The sequence below is a fragment of the Heptranchias perlo genome, unplaced genomic scaffold, assembly GCF_035084215.1.
Source record: "Heptranchias perlo isolate sHepPer1 unplaced genomic scaffold, sHepPer1.hap1 HAP1_SCAFFOLD_50, whole genome shotgun sequence".
NCBI lineage: Eukaryota > Metazoa > Chordata > Chondrichthyes > Hexanchiformes > Hexanchidae > Heptranchias > Heptranchias perlo.
The window spans coordinates 8090297-8110413 of NW_027139516.1; the positions used below are offsets into that span (position 1 = coordinate 8090297).

The 20117-nt window shown below is 45.9% G+C and overlaps 1 protein-coding gene across 2 annotated transcripts in view; it reads left to right on the forward strand.

Annotated features, from left to right (window-relative positions):
• The window catches only part of LOC137314014 (NACHT, LRR and PYD domains-containing protein 3-like), a 48911-nt gene that overhangs the window by 12286 nt on the left and 16508 nt on the right, over window positions 1-20117 (forward strand). The window contains exons 1-6 of one of the 2 annotated variants that reach the window (XM_067979703.1): window positions 2912-5976; window positions 7250-7345; window positions 9378-9544; window positions 12561-12729; window positions 12835-12900; window positions 15783-17520. In XM_067979703.1, the coding sequence (XP_067835804.1) occupies window positions 7282-7345; window positions 9378-9544; window positions 12561-12729; window positions 12835-12900; window positions 15783-17520 (2204 nt within the window). In that variant the 5' untranslated portion in view covers window positions 2912-5976; window positions 7250-7281. Of the gene's footprint in view, window positions 1-2911; window positions 5977-7249; window positions 7346-9377; window positions 9545-12560; window positions 12730-12834; window positions 12901-15782; window positions 17521-20117 lie in introns of those variants that run through there. The other variant, XM_067979702.1, reaches the window with a different exon arrangement.

Below are 20117 nucleotides of genomic sequence, written 5' to 3' on the forward strand. Positions count from 1 at the left end.
TGGAGCGGGTCAGTACAGACAGTGAGGGTGGTGGAGCGGGTCAGCACTGAGAGTGAGGGTGATGGAGCGGGTCGGTGCTGAGAGTGAGGTTGATGGAGCAGGTAAGCACTGAGAGTGAGGGTGATGGAGCGGGTCAGTGCTGAGAGTGAGTGTGATGGAGCGGGTCAGTACAGAGGGTGAGCGTGATGGAGCGGGTCAGTACTGAGAGTGAGGTTGATGGAGCGGGTCAGCACGATGAGTGAGGGTGATGGAGCGGGTCAGTACTGAGATTGAGGGTGATGGAGCGGGTCAGCACTGTGAGTGAGGGTGATGGAGCGTGTTAGTACTGAGAGTGAGGTTGATGGAGCGGGTCAGTGCTGGGAGTGAGGATGATGGAGCGGGTCAGTGCTGAGAGTGACGGTGATGGAGAGTGAGAGTGATGGAGCGGGTCAGTACTGAGAGTGAGGGTGATAGAGCGGGTCAGTACTGAGAGTGAGGGTGATAGAGCGGGTCAGTACTGAGAGTGAGGGTGATGGAGCGGGTCAGTCCTGAGAGTGAGCGTGATTAAGCGGGTCAGTACTGAGATTGAGGTTGATGGAGCGGGTCATTACTGATAGTGAGGGTGATGGAGCTGGTCAGTACTGAGAGTGAGCTTGATGGTCTGGGTCAGTGCTGAGAGTGAGGGTGATGGAGCCGGTTAGTACTGAGAGTGCGGGTGATGATGAGGGTCAGTACTGAGAGTGAGCGTGATGGAGCGGGTCAGTTCTGAGAGTGAGGGTGATGGAGCGTTTCAGTACTGAAAGTGAGGGTGATGGAGCGGGTCAGTCCTGAGAGTGAGGATGATGGAGCGGGTCAGTGCAGAGAGTGAGGTTGATGGAGCGGGTCAGTACAGAGTGTGAGGGTGATGGAGCGGGTGAGTACTGAGAGTTAGTGTGAAGGAGCGGGTCAGTACTGAGAGTGAGGGTGATGGAGCGGGACAGTACTGAGAGTGAGGGTGATGGAGCGGGTCAGAACTGAGAGTGAGGTTGATGGAGCGGGTCAGTACCGAGAGTGAGGTTGATGGAGCGGGTCAGTGCAGAGTGTGAGCGTGATGGAGCGGGTCAGTGCAGAGTCTGAGGGTGATGGAGTGGGTCAGTGCAGAGTGTGAGGGTAATGGAGCGGGTCAGTGGAGAGGGTGAGGGTGATGGAGTGGGTCAGTGCAGAGGGTGAGGGTGATGGAGCGGGTCAGTGCAGAGGGTCAGGGTGATGGAGCGGGTCAGTGCAGAGTGTGAGGGTAATGGAGCGGGTCAGTGCAGAGGGTGAGGGTGATGGAGCGGGTCAGTGCAGAGTGTGAGGGTGATGGAGCGGGTCAGTGCAGAGTGTGAGGGTAATGGAGCGGGTCAGTGCAGAGTGTGAGGGTAATGGAGCGGGTCAGTGCAGAGTGTGAGGGTAATGGAGCGGGTCAGTGCAGAGTGTGAGGGTAATGGAGCGGGTCAGTGCAGAGGGTGAGGGTGATGGCGCGGGTCAGTGGAGAGGGTGAGGGTGATGGAGCGGGTCAGTGCAGAGGGTGAGGGTGAAGAAGCGAGTCAGTGCAGAGGGTGAGGGTGATGGAGCGGGTCAGTGCAGAGGGTGAGGGTGATGGAGCCCTTCTCCGATGCCCCGCTGACCCGGCCCCTCTCCGGCGGCCCGCTGAATTTAAGGTGAAGTTTGATAAACACATGAGGGAGAAATGAATCGAAGGATATTCTGATGGGGTTCGATGTCGATGTCGGGGAAATGCTCGTGTGGAGCAGTTGGGCCGAATGGCCTATTTCTGTGCTGTCCAACCTGTGTCATTCTGTTTGAAAAGGGGAAGTGATGAGTCTGCTTTTTCTGAACCAGTTTTGTGAAAAGACAACATCGGGAGCTTTGCACTAATTCTGTATCATGGTACTAGAGAACTCCTCTGATGGAACTGGGAGATTCCAGCCAGAGCTTGGAATGTTCTGTAAATGTGAAATGATTTTATCTTCTTCGAGAAGATGAAACTACAAATGAGACCCTTGCATTACAGAGGAGAGGGTTTGAGTGGGTGAATAGTTCAGACACGTGTTTCTCCATCTCCAGCCTCTCTTTCCTTTCAATATTTTGTCACCTCCCAAATTTCTGCCCATCTTTCTGACAACTCCATGTGTGAATCTCTCCAATCAGGTTTCCCCTCCTGTCACAGCACTGAAGTGGCAATAATCAAAGTCACAAATAACACCTACTGTGTCTGTGACTGTGGTAATCTATCCCTCCTCATTCTTCTCCACCTCTGCAGCCTTTGACACGGTCGATCACAATCTCCTCCTCCAACGCCTCGACTCCATTGTCCAGCTCAGTGGGACTGCCCTCATTTGGTTCCACTTTTACCTGTCCAGTCGTAGCCAGAGAATCTTCATCAAAGGTGTCTCTTCCCGCCCCCTCGAGATCTAACCTCGCCCCCTCCTCTTTCTACTCCAAATGCTGCCCCTTGGACACATTATCCGAAGACAAGGGGTCAGCTTTCACGTGCACTGACAATACTCTGTTCTACCTCTCCACCCCTCCACTGCCTCTGCTTTGTCACGCTGTTTGCCCGACATCCAGTCTTTGACCAGCTACAACCAGCAAGTAACATTCACGCCAGACTGCCAGGCAATGACCATCTCCAACAAGAGAGAGTCTAACCACCTGCCCTTGACATTCAACAGCATTACCATCGCCGAATCCCCCACCATCAACATCCTGGGGGTCACCATTGACCAGAAACTTAACTGGACCAGCCACATAAATACTGTGGCTACAAGAGCAGGTCAGAGGCTGGGTATTCTGTGGCGAGTGACTCACCTGAGCAACTCGCCAAGGCTTCTTCGACAGCACCTCCAAACCAGCGACTTCTACAACCTAGAATGACAAGGGCAGGAGGCACATGGGAACAGCACCACCTGCAGGTTCCCCTCCAAGTCACACTCCATCCCGACTTGGAAATATATCGCCGTTCCTTCATCGTCGCTGGGTCCAAATCCTGGAACTCCCTTCCTAACAGCACTGTGGGAGAACCGTCACCAGACGGACTGCAGTGGTTCAAAAAGTCGGCTCACCACCACCTTCTCAAGGGCAATTAGGGATGGGCAATAAATGCTGGCCTCGCCAGCGACGCCCACATTCTCATGAACGAATTAAAAAAATATTTCTCCAAGTAAACATTTGGAAGACGAAAGACACCGTCTTCAGCCCCTGCCATGAATACTGTTCCCTCGCCAGTCATTCCATTCCCGTCCCAGCCAATGTCTCCGATTGAACCCGACTGTTCACAACCTCAGCGTTCGATTTGACATCAAGCTGAGCTTCTGATCTGATATTCTCTCCATCACAAGGACCGCCTGATTCCACCTCTGTAACATCGTCCATCTCCATCCCTGCTTCAGCCCATCTGCTGCTGAAACCCTCCTCCGTGCTTTTATCACCTGTCGACTCGATTTTTCCAATACTTTCCGGGCCGGCTTTGCTCCGTTCCCCCACTGTAAAGTTAAGTGAATCCAAAACCCTGCTCACCGATCACTTCTGAACCTACATTAGCTCTTGGTCCCCCAGCATCTCCAAATTAAAACTCTCGTCCTTGTGTTTAAATCCCTCCATGGTCCCATCTCTCCCTATCTCTAACCGACTCCAGCCCTACAAGCCCCTACCACCAAGATCTCTCTTTCCTCCGACTCTGGCCTCTTCTATATTTCACTCCCTCCTCACCCCATCTATGGCAGTTCTGCTTTAGAATCTTAGAATCATAGAAAATTTACGGCACAGAAGGAGGCCATTCGACCCATTGTGTCCGCGCTGGCCCAAAATGAGACATGCAGCCTAACCCCACTTTCCAGCACTTGGTCCGTAGCCTTTTAGGTTACGGCACTTCAGGTACACATCCAGGTAGTTCTTAAATGCGATGAGGGTTTCTGCCTCTACCACGCTTTCAGGCAGTGAGTTCCAGACCCCCACCACCCTCTGGGTGAAAAAATTCTCCTCAGCTCCCCTCTAATCCTTCTACCAATTACTTTAAATCTATGCCCCCTGGTTATTGATCTCTCTGCTCAGGGAAATAGGTCCTTCCTATCCACTCTATCTAGGCCCCTCATAACTTTATACACCTCAATTAATTCACCCCTCAGCCTCCTCTGTTCCAAAGAGAACAACCCCAGCCTATCCACTCTTACCACATAGCTAAAATTCTCCAGTCCTGGCAACATCTTCATAAATCTCCTCTGTCCCCTCTCCAGTGCAACTACATCCTTCCTGTAATGTGGCGACCAGAACTGTACCAGTACTCAAGATATGGCCTAACCAGTGTTTTATTCAGTTCCAGCATAACCTCCCTGCTCTTACATTCTATGCCTCGGCTAATAAAGGAAAGTATCCCGTATGCCTTCTTAACCACCTTATCCACCTGTCCTGCTACCTTCAGGGAACTGTGGACATGCATTCCAAGGTCACTTTGTTCCTCTATAGCTCAGTATCCTCCCATTTATTGTGTACTTCCTTGCCTTGTTTTCCCTCCCCAAATGCATTACCTCACATTTCTCTGGGTTGAATTCCATTTGCCACTTTTCTGCCAACCTGACCAGTCCATTGATATCTTCCTGCAGTCTAGTTTTCCTCCTCACTATCAACCACACGGCCAATTTATATATCATCTGCAAACTATCATGCTCCCTATATTTAAGTCTAAATGATTAATATATATCACAAAAGGCAAGGTGCTTAGTACTGAGCCCTGTGGAACCCCACTGGAATCAGCCTTCCAGTCTCAAAAACACCTGTCCACCATGACCCTTTATTCCTGCCACAGACAATTTTGGACCCAACTTGCCACTTTCCCTTGGATCCAATGGGCTTTTACTTTTTTGACCAGTCTGCCTTGTGGGACCTTGTCAAAAGCCTTTGCGAAAATCCATGTAGACTACATCAAATGCACCACCCTTAACAACCCTCCTTGTTACCCCCTCAAAAAATTCAATCAAGTTAGTCAGACATGACCGTCCCTTCAATCCATGCTGGCTGTACTTGATTACTTCGTGCTTTTCCAAGTGACAGTTTATTGTGTCCCTCAGAATTGATTTCAATAATTTGCCCACCACCGAGGTTAGACTGACTGGCCTGTCATTACTCAGTCTGTTGTGCGCTCCCTTTTTAAACAACGGTACAACATTAGCAGTCCTCCAATCCACCGGCACCACGCCTGTATCCAGTGAGGATTGGAAAATGAAGGTCAGAGCCTCCGCTATTTCCTCCCTTGCTTCTCTTAACAGCCTGGGAAACATTTTATCTGGCCCTGGTGATTTATCTACATTCAAAGATGCTAATCCCATTAATACTTCCTCGCACTATGTTGATCCCATCCAATATTTCACACTCCTCCCCCTTAACTACAATCTCTGCATCGTCCCCCTCTTTTATGAAGACAGATGCAAAGTATTCATTAAGAACCATACCAACATCTTCCACCTCCACACATAGTAAAGCCTTCAGTTATCCCGGCTCGATGTTCTGCAATTCTCTCCCCAAACCTCTCCACCTCCCTCTGCTCCTTTAAGACCCTTCTAATATCCACTTCTTGAATCAACCTTTTGACCACCCCTTCTTTATTCAGCATCCATCTTTTCTCTGATTCGGGTTCTGTGAAACGCCTTGGGATATTTTTTGATGTTAAAGGCGCTATGGAGATGCAAGTTTTCGTTGTTTATTTATTGTACTAGTGCCAGTGTGAGAGAAACAGCAGGAACTGAATTTTACAAAGTCTCAAACTTGGTTATAAAGTAATGCCGCCGAATAACTTCGAGAGTTTGGAGAAATTACTGATCTGAGACTTAATCACTTTTACATTTCCACAGTGGGGAAAGGAAAGGACACTGACTGATAGTTTGATGGGAAACGCGTGTGTGGGGTCGTACACAAGTGGAGAATCTTCAGAGTAAAACAGCAGCCATATCGACCAATTATATATTGATGGCGTTTTCTGAGATTGTAAGATGTTTAAAGCTATACAACAAATAAATTCTGTGCATCACCTAAGGGTTTAAAGTTACACGAACCATAACATTTCACATTAGTGTTAATATTCGAACAGTGGTAACTCTCCTCACCTCCTACAGTGCTCATTAGTGTTAATATTGGAACATTGGTAAATCTCCTCACCTACAGTGCTCATTATTGATAATATTAGAACAGTGGTAAATCTCCTCACCTACAGTGCTCATAAGTGTTAATATTAGAACAATGGTAAATCTCCTCACCTCCTACAGTGCTCATTCGTTTTAATATTAGAACAGTGGGAAATCTCCTCACCACCTACAGTGCTCATTAGTGTTAATATTGGAACAGTGGTAAATCTCCTCACCTACAGTGCTCATTAGTGATAATATTAGAACAGTGGTAAATCTCCTCACCTCCTACAGTGCTCATTAGTGTTAATATTAGAACAGTGGTAAATCTCCTCACATCCTACAGTGCTCATTAGTGTTAATATTAGAACAGTGGTAAATCTCCTCAACTCCGACAATGCTCATTAGTGTTAATATTAGATCAGTGGAAAATCTCCTCACCTCCTACAGTGCGCATTAGTGTTAATATTAGAACAGTGATAAATCTCCTCACCTCCTACAGTGCTCATCAGTCATTTGCTGACACATAAGAGATGTGGTAAATATATTCTAATAGAAGCACCAACCAGGAGACATCTCCCTGAACACATGGACAATGTCACTGCCCACAAACACCAGCGGAATCACACCCAGCTATATATTGTATTTGTGGATAGGTATCATATTCATATTCTGAATTTAATAACGTAGCTCAACAAATCAAAAATATTCAATACATCTGTAAATTAAATGATACAATACCCCCAAACTGTGTAAAACCGAGTGAATGTTCATTTAATTCATCAATGATCACCCTCTCCATATTTCCCTCCAGAATATTCACTACCTCAGGAATAACGCTGGTTCTGGCCTGCACTGTTTGAGTAAATCTTACCAATGGGCACTCCCAGTCCAGAGTCTTGTCCGACGGGAACTGGGTTGTGGAGATCAGAGGGACCCACTGGATTTCACTGAGCAGCTGTCTGTATCACACCTGATGTGGGGTGTTGATCATAACACTCGAGAAATTCTCGATCCCAGAACTAACAGCTGTTGTACTGATGGGGGAGAAGAGACTGGATATCATGTTTAACAAGAGAACGTTCTCATCATTTTAATATTTCTGTCTAATCCTCCCAGTAATATATTTATTACAGAGCATCAGAATCTGGGAACGTTTGTCACCACCATGGCTGAAGGACCAAACAGGGGAGAAGATCCAACATCTTCAACAAGAATGAGAATGGAAACAGGTAGGTTCAGAAAATTCATCAAAATATAATTTCTCTCCTGACAAAGGATCCAGATCAGGAGCAAGAACCTGCAGCTCACACAGGAAGAGGTAACAACACAGATACTGTGTAGATAGAGGGAAGTGAGTGACCATCTGGAGGGACATTGCAGTCACAGGTGGAGGGATCTCCTGAGTACTGGAATTGTCCAATAGATACCTGATGTTGGGGACTGTAAGGTGGATAGAGACAGTGACTCAGAGGATGGGGAGCAGGGGGACACCCCGAGTGGGGTGGGGGTGAGAGGTAGGCGGGGCACAGGAATAGGAGAGTGATAGTGGTGGGAGATTCTATAGTCAGGGGAATAGAGATTCACTTCTGCTGCCCTGAGTAGGTACCGAATAGTAAGTTGCCTCCCTGGTGCTAGAGTGAACAACATCCTGGAACGCGTGGGACCATCTCTGAAAAGGAAGGGGGATCGGCAAATAGCCATAGTCGGAAACAATAATACGAATACGATTATAGAGGGAATATTAAGATTTAGGCTCGAGACTGTAAAAACAAGCCCTCCGGGTGGTGGTCTCCAAATTGTTTTACACTGGGCTGCTTAGGATGGAAATATGAGTCAGGTCAATGTGTGGCTGCAGGGCTGGAGCAGGAGGGAAGGGTCCACGGTCTTGGGGATCGAGTGAGTTCAGGGAGAAGGGACGGGACGGTCACGGTCTGAACCGACCAACAATGGTTTTACAGACTGGGTGAATGGAGCAGGAGGGAAGGGTCCACGGTCTTGGGGATCGAGTGAGTTCAGGGAGAAGGGAAGGGACGGTCACGGTCTGAACCGAACAACAATGGTTTTACAGACTGGGTGAATGGAGCAGGAGGGAAGGGTTCACGGTCTTGGGGATGGAGTGAGTTCAGGGAGAAGGGAAGGGACGGTCACGGTCTGAACCGACCAACAATGGCTTCACAGACTGGGTGAATGGAGCAGGAGGGAAGGGTTCACGGTCTTGGGGACTAGAGTGAGTTCAGGGAGAAGGGAAGGGACGGTCACGGTCTGAACCAACCAACAATGGTTTTACAGACTGGGTGAATGGAGCAGTGGGACGGTCATCAGCTGATATGACTGGAGGGTGGGAAACATCCGGGCCTGAGACTAGAGAGTGGAATTAATAAAACTGTTGGAGCAGGAACAGAAGATTTATGAAATAATGAAAAGTTATTAGCAGGATAAAAGGTAGGAGGTTTTTCAGTATTGGGAGATAAGTTATGGATGTTGAGGGGGGGAAGAAAAACGAATAATGGATAAAATTCCCCAAAAATTGGAGTTTGGATTACGTTTTATGTCTGTGAATGTACAAATCATTCCAAACACATTTGGAAAGTCAGAAGCATAGGAGATATGGTCCAGGAGCTATGAGACCATATGGTTTAGGTTTACACGGGAATCAGAGCAAAATCTTCCTGGTTATAACATTTTGCGGGGAGTTTAATGAAGATTCTAACACTGATGGTGTTGGTGGGAATGTAGGTGTACTGGAGGAGGATGTGGGACCAGAGTTAGAGATAACTAGAGAAGGATTTGGATCTGAGAAGAATAACCAAAGTAGAGATGCCGCTGGACCTACAACCAATGTGGTTAAATGAAGTCAGGGAGGAGACTTTGGATATAAAATCTGCGCTGATGGATTCGAAAGAGACAAAGTAATGTATCTGTTCAAGAAAGAGAGAAGATAAACTGGGTAACTGGAGATCAATTAGTGTACATCAGCAGTGGGCAAACTACTTGAATCTGTAATTCCAGGTGGAATTAATGAACATTTAGAGATATAGGGGATGATCTGTAGACAAGTCGTGTTTCACATAATTAAACACCGGTTTTTAAGAATTGACTGTACGGATTGATGGAATGTAGCACAGGCGGTGTATATGGGTTTTCAGAAGGTGTTTGATAATGTGGCTCACAGGAGGCTTCAGCCGTTTGGTATAAGAGGAAATGTAGCCGCCCGGATAGAAAGTAAATAATGTGTTTAGTTTTCTCCATTTTTGTTCACAGATCCGAACACTGCAATCACTGAGTTCCTGACAAAGTGCGACGATTACCAGCTGTTCCAGTTGACGAAATTCTACCGGGACAGACTAGAACAGGCGATTGAAGAAGGGGTGGAGGGACTCAGTCTCATGTTAACAGGCGAGGACCATTTCAGTGGACAAGAATATCACGTAAGTGGGATGGACACAGAATGAGTTTGGATTATTTAAACGTAACAGAAGTGACAGAATATCACATCTTAGAATCACAGAATGTTACAGAACAGAAACAGGCCAAAAAGAGGAGAAATGGATAAAACTGAAAATTTTGAATCTGAACCAATGATACGAAGAGATGATAATACCCAATGGATCAGTCAGTATCTGTACAGAGAAAGGACAGGGTAACGACAACAGCAACATGCATTTATATCGCGCCTTTAACATAGTAATTCGTCCCAAGGCGCTTCACAGGCGCGATTATCAAACAAAATTTGACACCGAGCCACACGAAGAGATATTCAGAGAGGTGACCAAAAGCTTGGTCAAAGAGGCAGGTTTTGAGGAGCGTCTTAAAGGAAAGGAGAGCGAGGTAGAGAGGCGGAGACGTTTAGGGAGAGAATTTTCAGAGCTTCTGGACTAGGCAGTTGAAGGCACGGCCACCAATGATGGAGCAACGACAATCGGGGATGCACAAGAGTCCAGAATTGGAGGAGTGCAGAGATCTGAGGGGTTTGTAGGGCTGGAGGAGGTTACAGAGATAAGGAGAGGCAAGGCCATGGTAGGATTTGTGCAAAATGATGAGAATTTTAAAATCGATCAGTTTCCGGATCGGGAGCCAATGTAGGTCAGCGAGCACAGGGGTGTTGGGTGAACGGGACTTGGTGTGAGTTAGGCTATGGGAAGCAGAGTTTTGGATGAGCTTAAGTTTACGGAGGCTGGAATGTGAGAGGCCTGCCTGGAGACCATTGGAATGGTGGAGTGTGGAAGTGACAAAGGGATGGTTTCGGTCTTCCCAATATTTAATTGGAGGAAATTTCCTCCGGACGCAACTATTCCAATGCTCTCCTGGCCGGCTTCCCATCTTCCGCCTTCTGTAAACTTCAACACATCCAAAACGCTGCTGCCTGTAACCTGTCCCTCCCCCGTCCCGCTCACCCCTCACTCCTGTGCTCGTTCACCTATCGCAGTTCTCGAATGACTTCAATTTTCAATTCCCATCCTCCTGTTTAAATCACTTCATGGTCTCGCCCCTCACTAGAATTCTCTATTGCTCTGACTCTGGCATCTTGTGCCTCTCCCCATCGCCCGACCAGCGGTGGCCTAGCATTCCGTAGTTTATGGACCCAGGCTCTGGAATTCACTCCCGAAACCCCTCCACCTCTCTATCTCCCTCTTCTCCTGAAAATTTGATTCTTTATCCAGCTTTTGGTCATCCCTAATAATATGCCCTCCTTTGTCTCAGGCCCATTGTCTGATTCCACTCCTGTGAATCGCCGTGGGATATTTTTCTATATTAAAGGTGCAATGTTGTTGTTGATGAATCAAGATGTTCACAGAATATTTTGCCCATGTTCAGAATGGATCAGAACCCGGCCCAGTGATTACTTTATGTGCTCAATAAAGTGGGAGATCCATCACGGAGCAGCTCCTTTCCTTCTCATTCTCAGTCTTTGTCTTTCACTCCACTCCTCAATATAAACTGGGAGATCCATCACGGAGCAGCTCCTTTCCTTCTCATTCTCAGTCTTTGTCTCTCCCACTGCTCCTCAATATGAACTGGGAGATCCCATCACGGAGCAGCTCCTTTCCTTCTAATTCTCGGTCTTTGTCTTTCACTCCACTCCTCAATATAAACTGGGAGATCCCATCACGGAGCAGCTCCTTTCCTTCTCATTCTCAGTCTTTGTCTTTCACTCCATTCCTCAATATAAACTGGGAGATCCCATCACGGAGCAGCTCCTTTCCTTCTCATTCTCAGTCTTTGTCTTTCACTCCACTCCTCAATATAAACTGGGAGATCCATCACGGAGCAGCTCCTTTCCTTCTAATTCTCGGTCTTTGTCTTTCACTCCACTCCTCAATATAAACTGGGAGATCCCATCACGGAGCAGCTCCTTTCCTTCTCATTCTCAGTCTTTGTCTTTCACTCAACTCAATATAAACTGGGAGATCCCATCACGGAGCAGCCCCTTTCCTTCTTATTCTCAGTCTTTGTCTTTCACTCCACTCCTCAATATAAACCGAGAGATCCCATCACGGAGCAGCTCCTTTCCTTCTCATTCTCGGTCTTTGTCTTTCACTCCACTCCTCAATATAAACTGGGAGATCCCATCACGGAGCAGCTCCTTTCCTTCTCATTCTCGGTCTTTGTCTTTCACTCCACTCCTCAATATAAACTGGGAGATCCCATCACGGAGCAGCTCCTTTCCTTCTCATTCTCTTTGGGGATAGAATATAAAAACAGGGAGGTATTGCTGCAGTTCTATAAGGTATTGGTGAGACCGCACCTGGAATACTGCATACAGTTTTGGTCTCCAGACTTAAGAAAATACATACTTGCTCTCGAGGCAGTACAAAGAAGGTTCACTCGGCTAATCCCGGGGAAGAGGGGGTGGACATATGAGGAGAGGTTGAGTAGTTTGGGACTCTACTCATTGGAGTTCAGAAAAATAAGAGGCGATCTTATTGAAACATGTAAGATTGTGAAGGGGCTTGATCGGGTGGATGCGGTAAGGATGTTCCCAAGGATGGGTGAAAATAGAACTAGGGGGCATAATCTTAGAATAAGGGGCTGCTCTTTCAAAACTGAGATGAGGAGAAACTTCTTCACTCAGAGGGTAGTAGGTCTGTGGAATTTGCTGCCCCAGGAAGCTGTGGAAGCGACATCATTAATTAAATTTAAAACATAAATCGACAGTTTCCTAGAAGTAAAGGGAATTAGGGGTTACGGGGAGCGGGCAGGAAATTGGACATGAATTTAGATTTGAGGTTAGCATCAGATCAGCCATGATCTTATTGAATGGTGGAGCAGGCTCGAGGGGCCGATTGGCCTACTCCTGCTCCTATTTCTTATTCTCAGTCTTTGTCTTTCACTCCACTCCTCAATATAAACTGGGAGATCCCATCACAGAGCAGCTCCTTTCCTTCAGTCTCAGTCTTTGTCTTTCACTCCACTCCTCAATATATTCATCATTATTCTTTACAGAAAGTCACTGAGCTCGCGGAGAAGGCAAACAGGACGGACAGTTCCAAACTTCTCCTAAATCTGGTGATGGAGAAAGGCTCTCAGGCCCGAAGGAAGATGTGGGAATCCTTTGTGAAAATGTACAGATTACCAAAGTTGGACAAAATACTGAAAGAGATTCAGGAACTTGGTACGGTAAAATCACACACTGAATTCAATTTCAGATTGAAACACTGCATAATTTACTATAATATTACACAGATCTGATTTCATGAAAGCTCATTGATTTAAACAGGTCCTGATCCATTTGATTATATGAACATCGGACGAGGTTTATCTGAAATACCCAATCACCTGAAAGGTAAGTGATGAAATGGAGATTTCAAACCGTTTATTTCACTCCTGAGAATCAGAATGTTTGACTGTAGTCTTTTGTTTAGAGATTGTCAGAATCTGGGAATCAGAAATTCAAAGGATGGAGGAAAGAGAATAAACGTTCATTTCAATTTGTCGTTAATTCTGTGAAACCACTTGCATCTGGCAGGATCCTAATACACTGCAGCACTTCATACACTTCTGTGAGATGCCCTGGTATAGCAGGAAAAACATGTTTTGCGCAGCCTGAAGTTAAAAGTCACAACTTGTTTTGAATTATTGGTAAGTTTGTATTACTCCAGTTAATCCAGCTGCCTACATTCCTGGCAGCATTCTGAAACGCTATGAATCCCCAGACACACCTGGCAGGATCCTGACACACTGTGAATCCACATACACACCTGGCAGGATCCTGATACACTGTCAATCCCCATAGACAACTGGCAGGATCCTGATACACTGTGAATCCCCATACACACCTGGCAGGATCCTGATACACTGCCAATCCCCATACACACCTGACAGGATCCTGATACACTGGGAATCCCCATACACACCTGGCAGGATCCTGATACACTGTCAATCCCCATACACACCTGGCAGGATCCTGATACACTGGGAATCCCCATACACACCTGGCAGGATCCTGATACACTGTCAATCCCCATACACACCTGACAGGATCCTGATACACTGGGAATCCCCATACACACCTGGCAGGATCCTGATACACTGCCAATCCCCATACACACCTGACAGGATCCTGATACACTGTGAATCCCCATACACACCTGACAGGATAATGACACACTGTCAATCCCCATACACACCTGACAGGATAATGACACACTGTCAATCCCCATACACACCTGGCAGGACCCTGATACACTGTCAATCCCCATACACATCCGGCAGGATCCTGATACACTGTGAATCCCCATACACAGCTCCTATGTGCCACACAGATGTCCTGGGCTGACAATCCATGAGCAATGCCATGAGCCAGATGTTATGGGTTACCTGCGCCCCGAGAAATCTGCCCACCATCAACTGTAGGGAAAGAGGTGGAGAAATGCGAAATATTAAAATGTTTTCATTTCACAGCAGAGAATGATACATTAAAATGTTCGATCTGATCTGAGAAGATGCACAGATGTTCACTCAATAGTTCATTAATCCGTGGAGGATTGTGAGGGAAAGACAATGTTCAGAGTAATTGGGAAGTTATGGGCGAGCTTCAGAATGGCAGTGAAAGAGAGAACCTTATTCTACTGAAAGAATAGTCCTTTAACTCAGGGGTCTTTTTATACGCAATATAATGACTGATGGAAACAGATTTGTAATTTCCCAAACCTTCATTGCAGGAAATTCAGAACAAAATGAAACAACAGAGTATAATTATTGGGAGAACAGTTGAAATGAACTGTGAATGTTTTCTGCTCTAACATTACACTGAGTGATGTGGGCAGTAGTTCTAATTCTAATTCTAATCGATGATATGAAAGGACTGTTCGAAAAACACATTCAATGTAGGTGTAAAACTGCTGCAAAATTGTTGACAATTTCTGAAACACAATATAACAGGAGAGTGAGTAAGACAGAAATGGCCATTTGGCCCAAATAAGCGTGGCCCTGTTGGAGAGATGACCGCACCTACCCCTCCTCTCAGTGTATCCACAGAAACATGTTCAATTGTCTCTTGACCCCACTTACACTGCTCCTTTAGTGTCCTTCCCAGGCTCTCTGGCCCTTTGGGTGAGAAAATTACCCTGACTTCCCTTCCCCGTTATTAATTATTTTGTTGATTGTGAACTTGCTTCCTGTTTCCGATGTGTATATTCAAGACTGAGATCGATAGATTTTTGGGCACTAAGGGAATCAATGGATTTGGGGATCGGGCGGCCAAGTGGAGTTAAGGTCGATCAGCCACCATCTTCATGAACGGCGGAGCAGGCTCGAGGGACTGTATGGCCTACCCCTGCTCCTGTTTCTTATGTTCTTTCTAATGTTGGGAATTCCACTGAAACATTTCAAGACCGAAGTCTCTTGCCCAAACAAAATACATCACCATTCCCTCAACCTAAACTCCAAAACCTTAAATTATCTTTGAGTCCCATCTGTCACTTCAGAATGGCAGTAACCTTTACCTCTGATCAGGTGACTATAGAAGTGCAGGCAATGCACCAGATAACCTCCCACGTCCAGTTTCTAAAAGGTTCCCCACCACCGAGGTTAAACAGTGAAACTTCTGCCCATTCACAGACTATCCCTCTCCCAGTGCCCACAATATCCCAGATAAACTGCCCGAGGTCTGATACAATAACAGTGGGACTTCTGTCCATTCACAGTCTGTCCCTCTCCCAGTGCCAAAATATCCCAGATAACCTGCCCGAGGTCTGATACAATAAGAGTGGGACTTCTGTCCATTCACAGTCTATCCCTCTCCCAATGCCCACAATAACCTATTTCCCATTTCCGCAAAAGGTCAGCACCACTGACGGTTTCATAAATTATTCCATTGGAAACTCTAGTTTCGTATAACAGAATCATGTGTGGATTTGTAATGAGATGTCCAAGGTACAGGGCAGGGCTGATTGAATTAATCATCAGAGGGAAAATATCACCTTCATAGAAATCTCCATGTTCAGTAAATATTAGAATCAAGTGAGGATTTGAAACTTCTCTCCGCCATGATTCACTTTCAAGCGAGGTTTTCAGTAACTGAGTTTAATTTCCTGCTCACACCTCTATTGAAGCTGTGAATTAAATCTCGGAAAATTTTACTGAATCGTAAAGTGATATTGAGAATTTGTTTTTATGTCAATGCATCTTACATTGAGAACCACTTTCTGTCTGTTCTAATTGAAGATGTTCAACTGAAACACAAGGAAACACTTCGGGTCCAAACTGAAACACTGAGAGTGAACACGATCCTAATAAAGGAGAAGGTTAAGATTTTCCAGCTGGTCAATCTATACACTGAGCTAACGGTCATTTCTACTGTTCGAGATCGGACACTAGTAGAACATGAACTGCTGGCAAGAGGCAGAGACCATGAAGAGTGGAGAGAGAAACATCTCCGGAGAGAACTGGAAAAAATCCGAACTGATCAATTGTTCCAGAGCAGTTTTTCCCGGAGAAAATCCAAATCTGGGAGTTCAGTAGCAGTGAGCGGAGTCGCGGGGATTGGAAAAACAACAATGGTACAAAAGATTGTTTATGACTGGGCCACTGGGAAAATATACCCACACTTTCAATTTGTTTTCAGTTTTAAATTCCGCGAATTGAACGCGATTAACTGCAGAATAAACCTGAGGAATCTGACACTGGATCTGTATCCTTACTTTGGGAATATTCTGGGAGAGCTCTGGAAGAACCCAGAGAGATTACTGTTTATATTCGATGGTTTAGATGAATTCAAGGACAGTATCGATTTTGCTGACAATCGAAGAAATACAGAACCTCAGTACATGTGCACAGATCCTGAAGACTGGTGTGAAGTGTCTGACATTGTGTACAGTTTAATACAGCACAAGCTGCTCCCAGGATGTTCAGTGCTCGTGACCAGCCGCCCCACTGCATTACATTTATTGGAAAAGGCTGAGATCAGTGTCTGGGCTGAAATCCTGGGATTTGTTGGTGAAGAACGGAAGGAATATTTCAACAAGTTTTTTGAAGATCAGGTGGTGGCAGCAGCTGTTTTCAAACATGTGGAGGAGAACGAGATCCTGTACACCATGTGTTACAACCCTTCCTACTGCTGGATCCTTGGTCTGTCACTCGGTCCCTTCTTCACACAAAGAGACAGGAAACATCAGCGAGTTCCCAAGACCATCACCCAACTATATTCCTACTATATTTACAACATTCTGAAAAACCATGGCCGAGAGATTGAATCCCCCCGTGACGTGTTACTGAAGATCGGTGAGATGGCCTTCACTGGAGTCTCCGAGAAGAAGATTGTGTTTAGAAATGGAGATTTGATCAAGTACAATCTGCAACCTTCCCAGTTCCTGTCTGGGTTCATGATGGAACTTTTGCAGAGAGATGATTCTGCCCAGAGTGTGGTTTACACATTCCCGCACCTCACCATCCAAGAGTTTGTAGCCGCACTCGCACAATTCCTGACTCCAGATCCAGGGGACATCCGGAAACTCCTCAGTGAAGCCCACAGCAAGGAAGATGGGCGATTTGAGATATTTCTCCGTTTTGTTGTTGGTCTCTCCTCCTCACAGTCAGCTCGGCCCCTGGAGGAGTTTCTGGGTCCATTTCTTCATCAAACAATCTGCGGAGTGATTGAGTGGGTGAAGGAGAAGGTTGAAGGAGAGATTGGAAACACAGAGAGTGAAACCGGTAAAAGGGACCTCCTGAACACATTCCACTACCTGTTTGAGTCTCCGAATCAAACACTGGCTCGGACCACGGTGGGATCTGCGAAAACACTTACATTTAGTAGATTGGGACTGACCCCGATTGACTGTGCGGTCCTGTCTCACGTCATTGGACTCTGTGATACAATAAAAGAACTCAATCTGTGGAACTGTTCCATTCAGTGTGAAGGACTCCAGCGGCTGGGACACGTACTGCACAAATGCCAGGTGTTGAGGTAACTGTTTATTTGTTTCCAACTGTTCGGCCAATTGTAGAACAGTCACGGATTGTGTTGTTGCTCCGTAATGAAGGGAAACAAACAGTTCAGTTAAACCAGAGAGAAGCAGATTCAACACAAATATGACAAATGATAAGAGGATCGGTTAGTGATCCCCTAAGGACTGGAGAATCTAAAATGTATCATTGTGAACACGTGGAGATTTTACAGTCTTTATCGGATCATTAAATACAGGTCAATGAAAGAGTCTGATAATTTAATTGTAATAAATTATATTTATTGCTGTTTTTCTCACTGCCTAAGATAAGTCCATTGAAGAGGCTCCTTCTCACTGTTGCTTAAACGTAGACCGACACTAACTGCAGCAGTCGATGTGTCGGAGCATCCCACCCTCTTACCGAGGTGACAGTCACCGGACTGTTAACGTGTGTAGGAGAGGGAAGCAGAAACACCAAACATTCAGTAACAAAGAGCAAAACAAGCTTTCGGGCAGTCAACCATCAGTGGGCGAGCTGAACTTTCCCCGCAGGACGTCGTTCCGTTATCTTAACTCATCAGTGACACAGCCCCTCACACTCTCCAATACATCCACCATCTCTTCTGCACTCGTGCCTGTGAGTCAGAAGATCGTGGATTCAGGCCCCTCGCTCATTAATCCAGACCGACACTTCAGTGGGATTTGTGAACTAAAATCTGACGGTAAAGAGGTTCAGGTCTAACGGGTTGTGTGATATTAGCCCAGCAGTACAGACACACACCGGCCAGCGGTGGGGCCTCACACACAGCGGGAGGCTTCTGGGTTAGCCAGGAAGGGGTAGTGAACGCGGAAATTACCCATAATCTGCTCCCTGTGAGTGAGGCCCCGCTTGAGGAGGGAACTTCAGAAAATTCCCCATAAGCTATCGGGCCCGTTACACCTGAAATAAATGTAGAGCCATTTTAATGGGAATGAACTGAGGAACCCCCTCCCTATAAACGAGGAGTACAGGGACATTTAAAACTTGTAAACGGGACATAATAAACTCTCCTTGTTACATGAAATCCTGGGGAACGTATTTTACAGCAGCCGTTAGCGCCGTTTCACAATATAACTCAACCCAAGATATTATACAGACTAATATAATACTACATAAAGTACAGGTAATCACCGCTTTATCATTTAATTCAGGGAAAATCGCCCCATTCCCATAAAATCTGGGATTTACGACATAGGTAGGTCTATGAAAAAGGTTCTGCAGAGAGAGTTTGAGCAGCTAGGGACTAAATTAAAAAGCTGAACCATAAAGGTAATAGTCTCCGGATTATTACCTGAGTCACGAGCAAATTGGCACAGGGTAAATCAGATCAGAGAGATGAATGCGTGGCTCAAAGAAGGGTTTGAGAAGGGTTTCGATTCGTGGGGCACTGACACCAGTACTGGGGAAAGAGAGAGCTGTTCCTTTGCGACGGACTACACCTGAACCATGCTGGGATCTGAGTGATCGCGAATCGAATAACTAGGGAGTTAGATAGGGCTTTAAACTAAATATGGGGGGTGGGGGTAAGGTCCCGGTGGAGAGAAATCTAGAATGCTAAAGAGAAAAGTCAAAGAAACAGTGCAGGAAAGTGATTGAGGTAAGGATAACCAGATTGTGTCAGGAAGGGACAGAGCACACAAGCAAAAGACAACAGATAGGGTCCGGGTAAGAAAAAATGGTAATAAGACAAATAAGACCAAAGTACAAAAAAATTTTAAGATATCTAAAAATGTGAAAAAGACAAATCTAAATGCTCTGTATCTGAATGCACGAAGCATTTGTAATAAGGGAGACGAATTAACAGCACAAGTCGATGTAAACGGATGTGATATCATAGCAATTACAGTTACATGGCTTCAGGGTGACCAAGGCTGGGAGCTGAATATCCAAGGGTAGTCGTTATTTAGGAAGGACAGGCAAAAAGGAAAAGGAGGTAGGCTGGCGTTGTGAGTAAAGGATGAAATCAGAGCATTCGTGAGAAAGGATATTGGCTCAGAAAATCAAGATGTGGAATCAGTTTGGGTGGAGTTAAGAAGCACCAAGGGGCAGAAATCATTGGTGGAAGTTGTCTATAGACCTCCATACAGTAGTGGTAATGTAGGGGATGGGATCAAACAGGAAATTAGAGATGCATGTAACAAGGGAACTACTGTAATCATGGGTGACTTTAATCTGCATATAGACTGGCCAAAACAAATTAGCAATAATACTGTGCCGAATGAATTGCTGGAGTGTGTACGAGATTTTTTTAGACCAGTACGTTGAGCAGCCATCCAGGGAGCAGGCAATCCGAGATTGGTTATTGTGCAATGAGAAAGGATTAATTAATAATCTTGCTGTGCGGGGACCTTTCGGGAAAAGAGACCATAACATGATAGAATTCATCATTAAGATGGAAAGTGAATAGTCCAATCTGAAACTAGGGTCTTAAATCTAAACAAGGGGAACTACGAAGATATGAGGAGTGAGTTGGCTTTGATCGATTGGGAAGCTTCATTAGAAGGCATGATGGTGGATAGGCAATGGCTAACATTGAAGGAACGAATACGTGAATTGCAACAGTTATACATTCCTTTC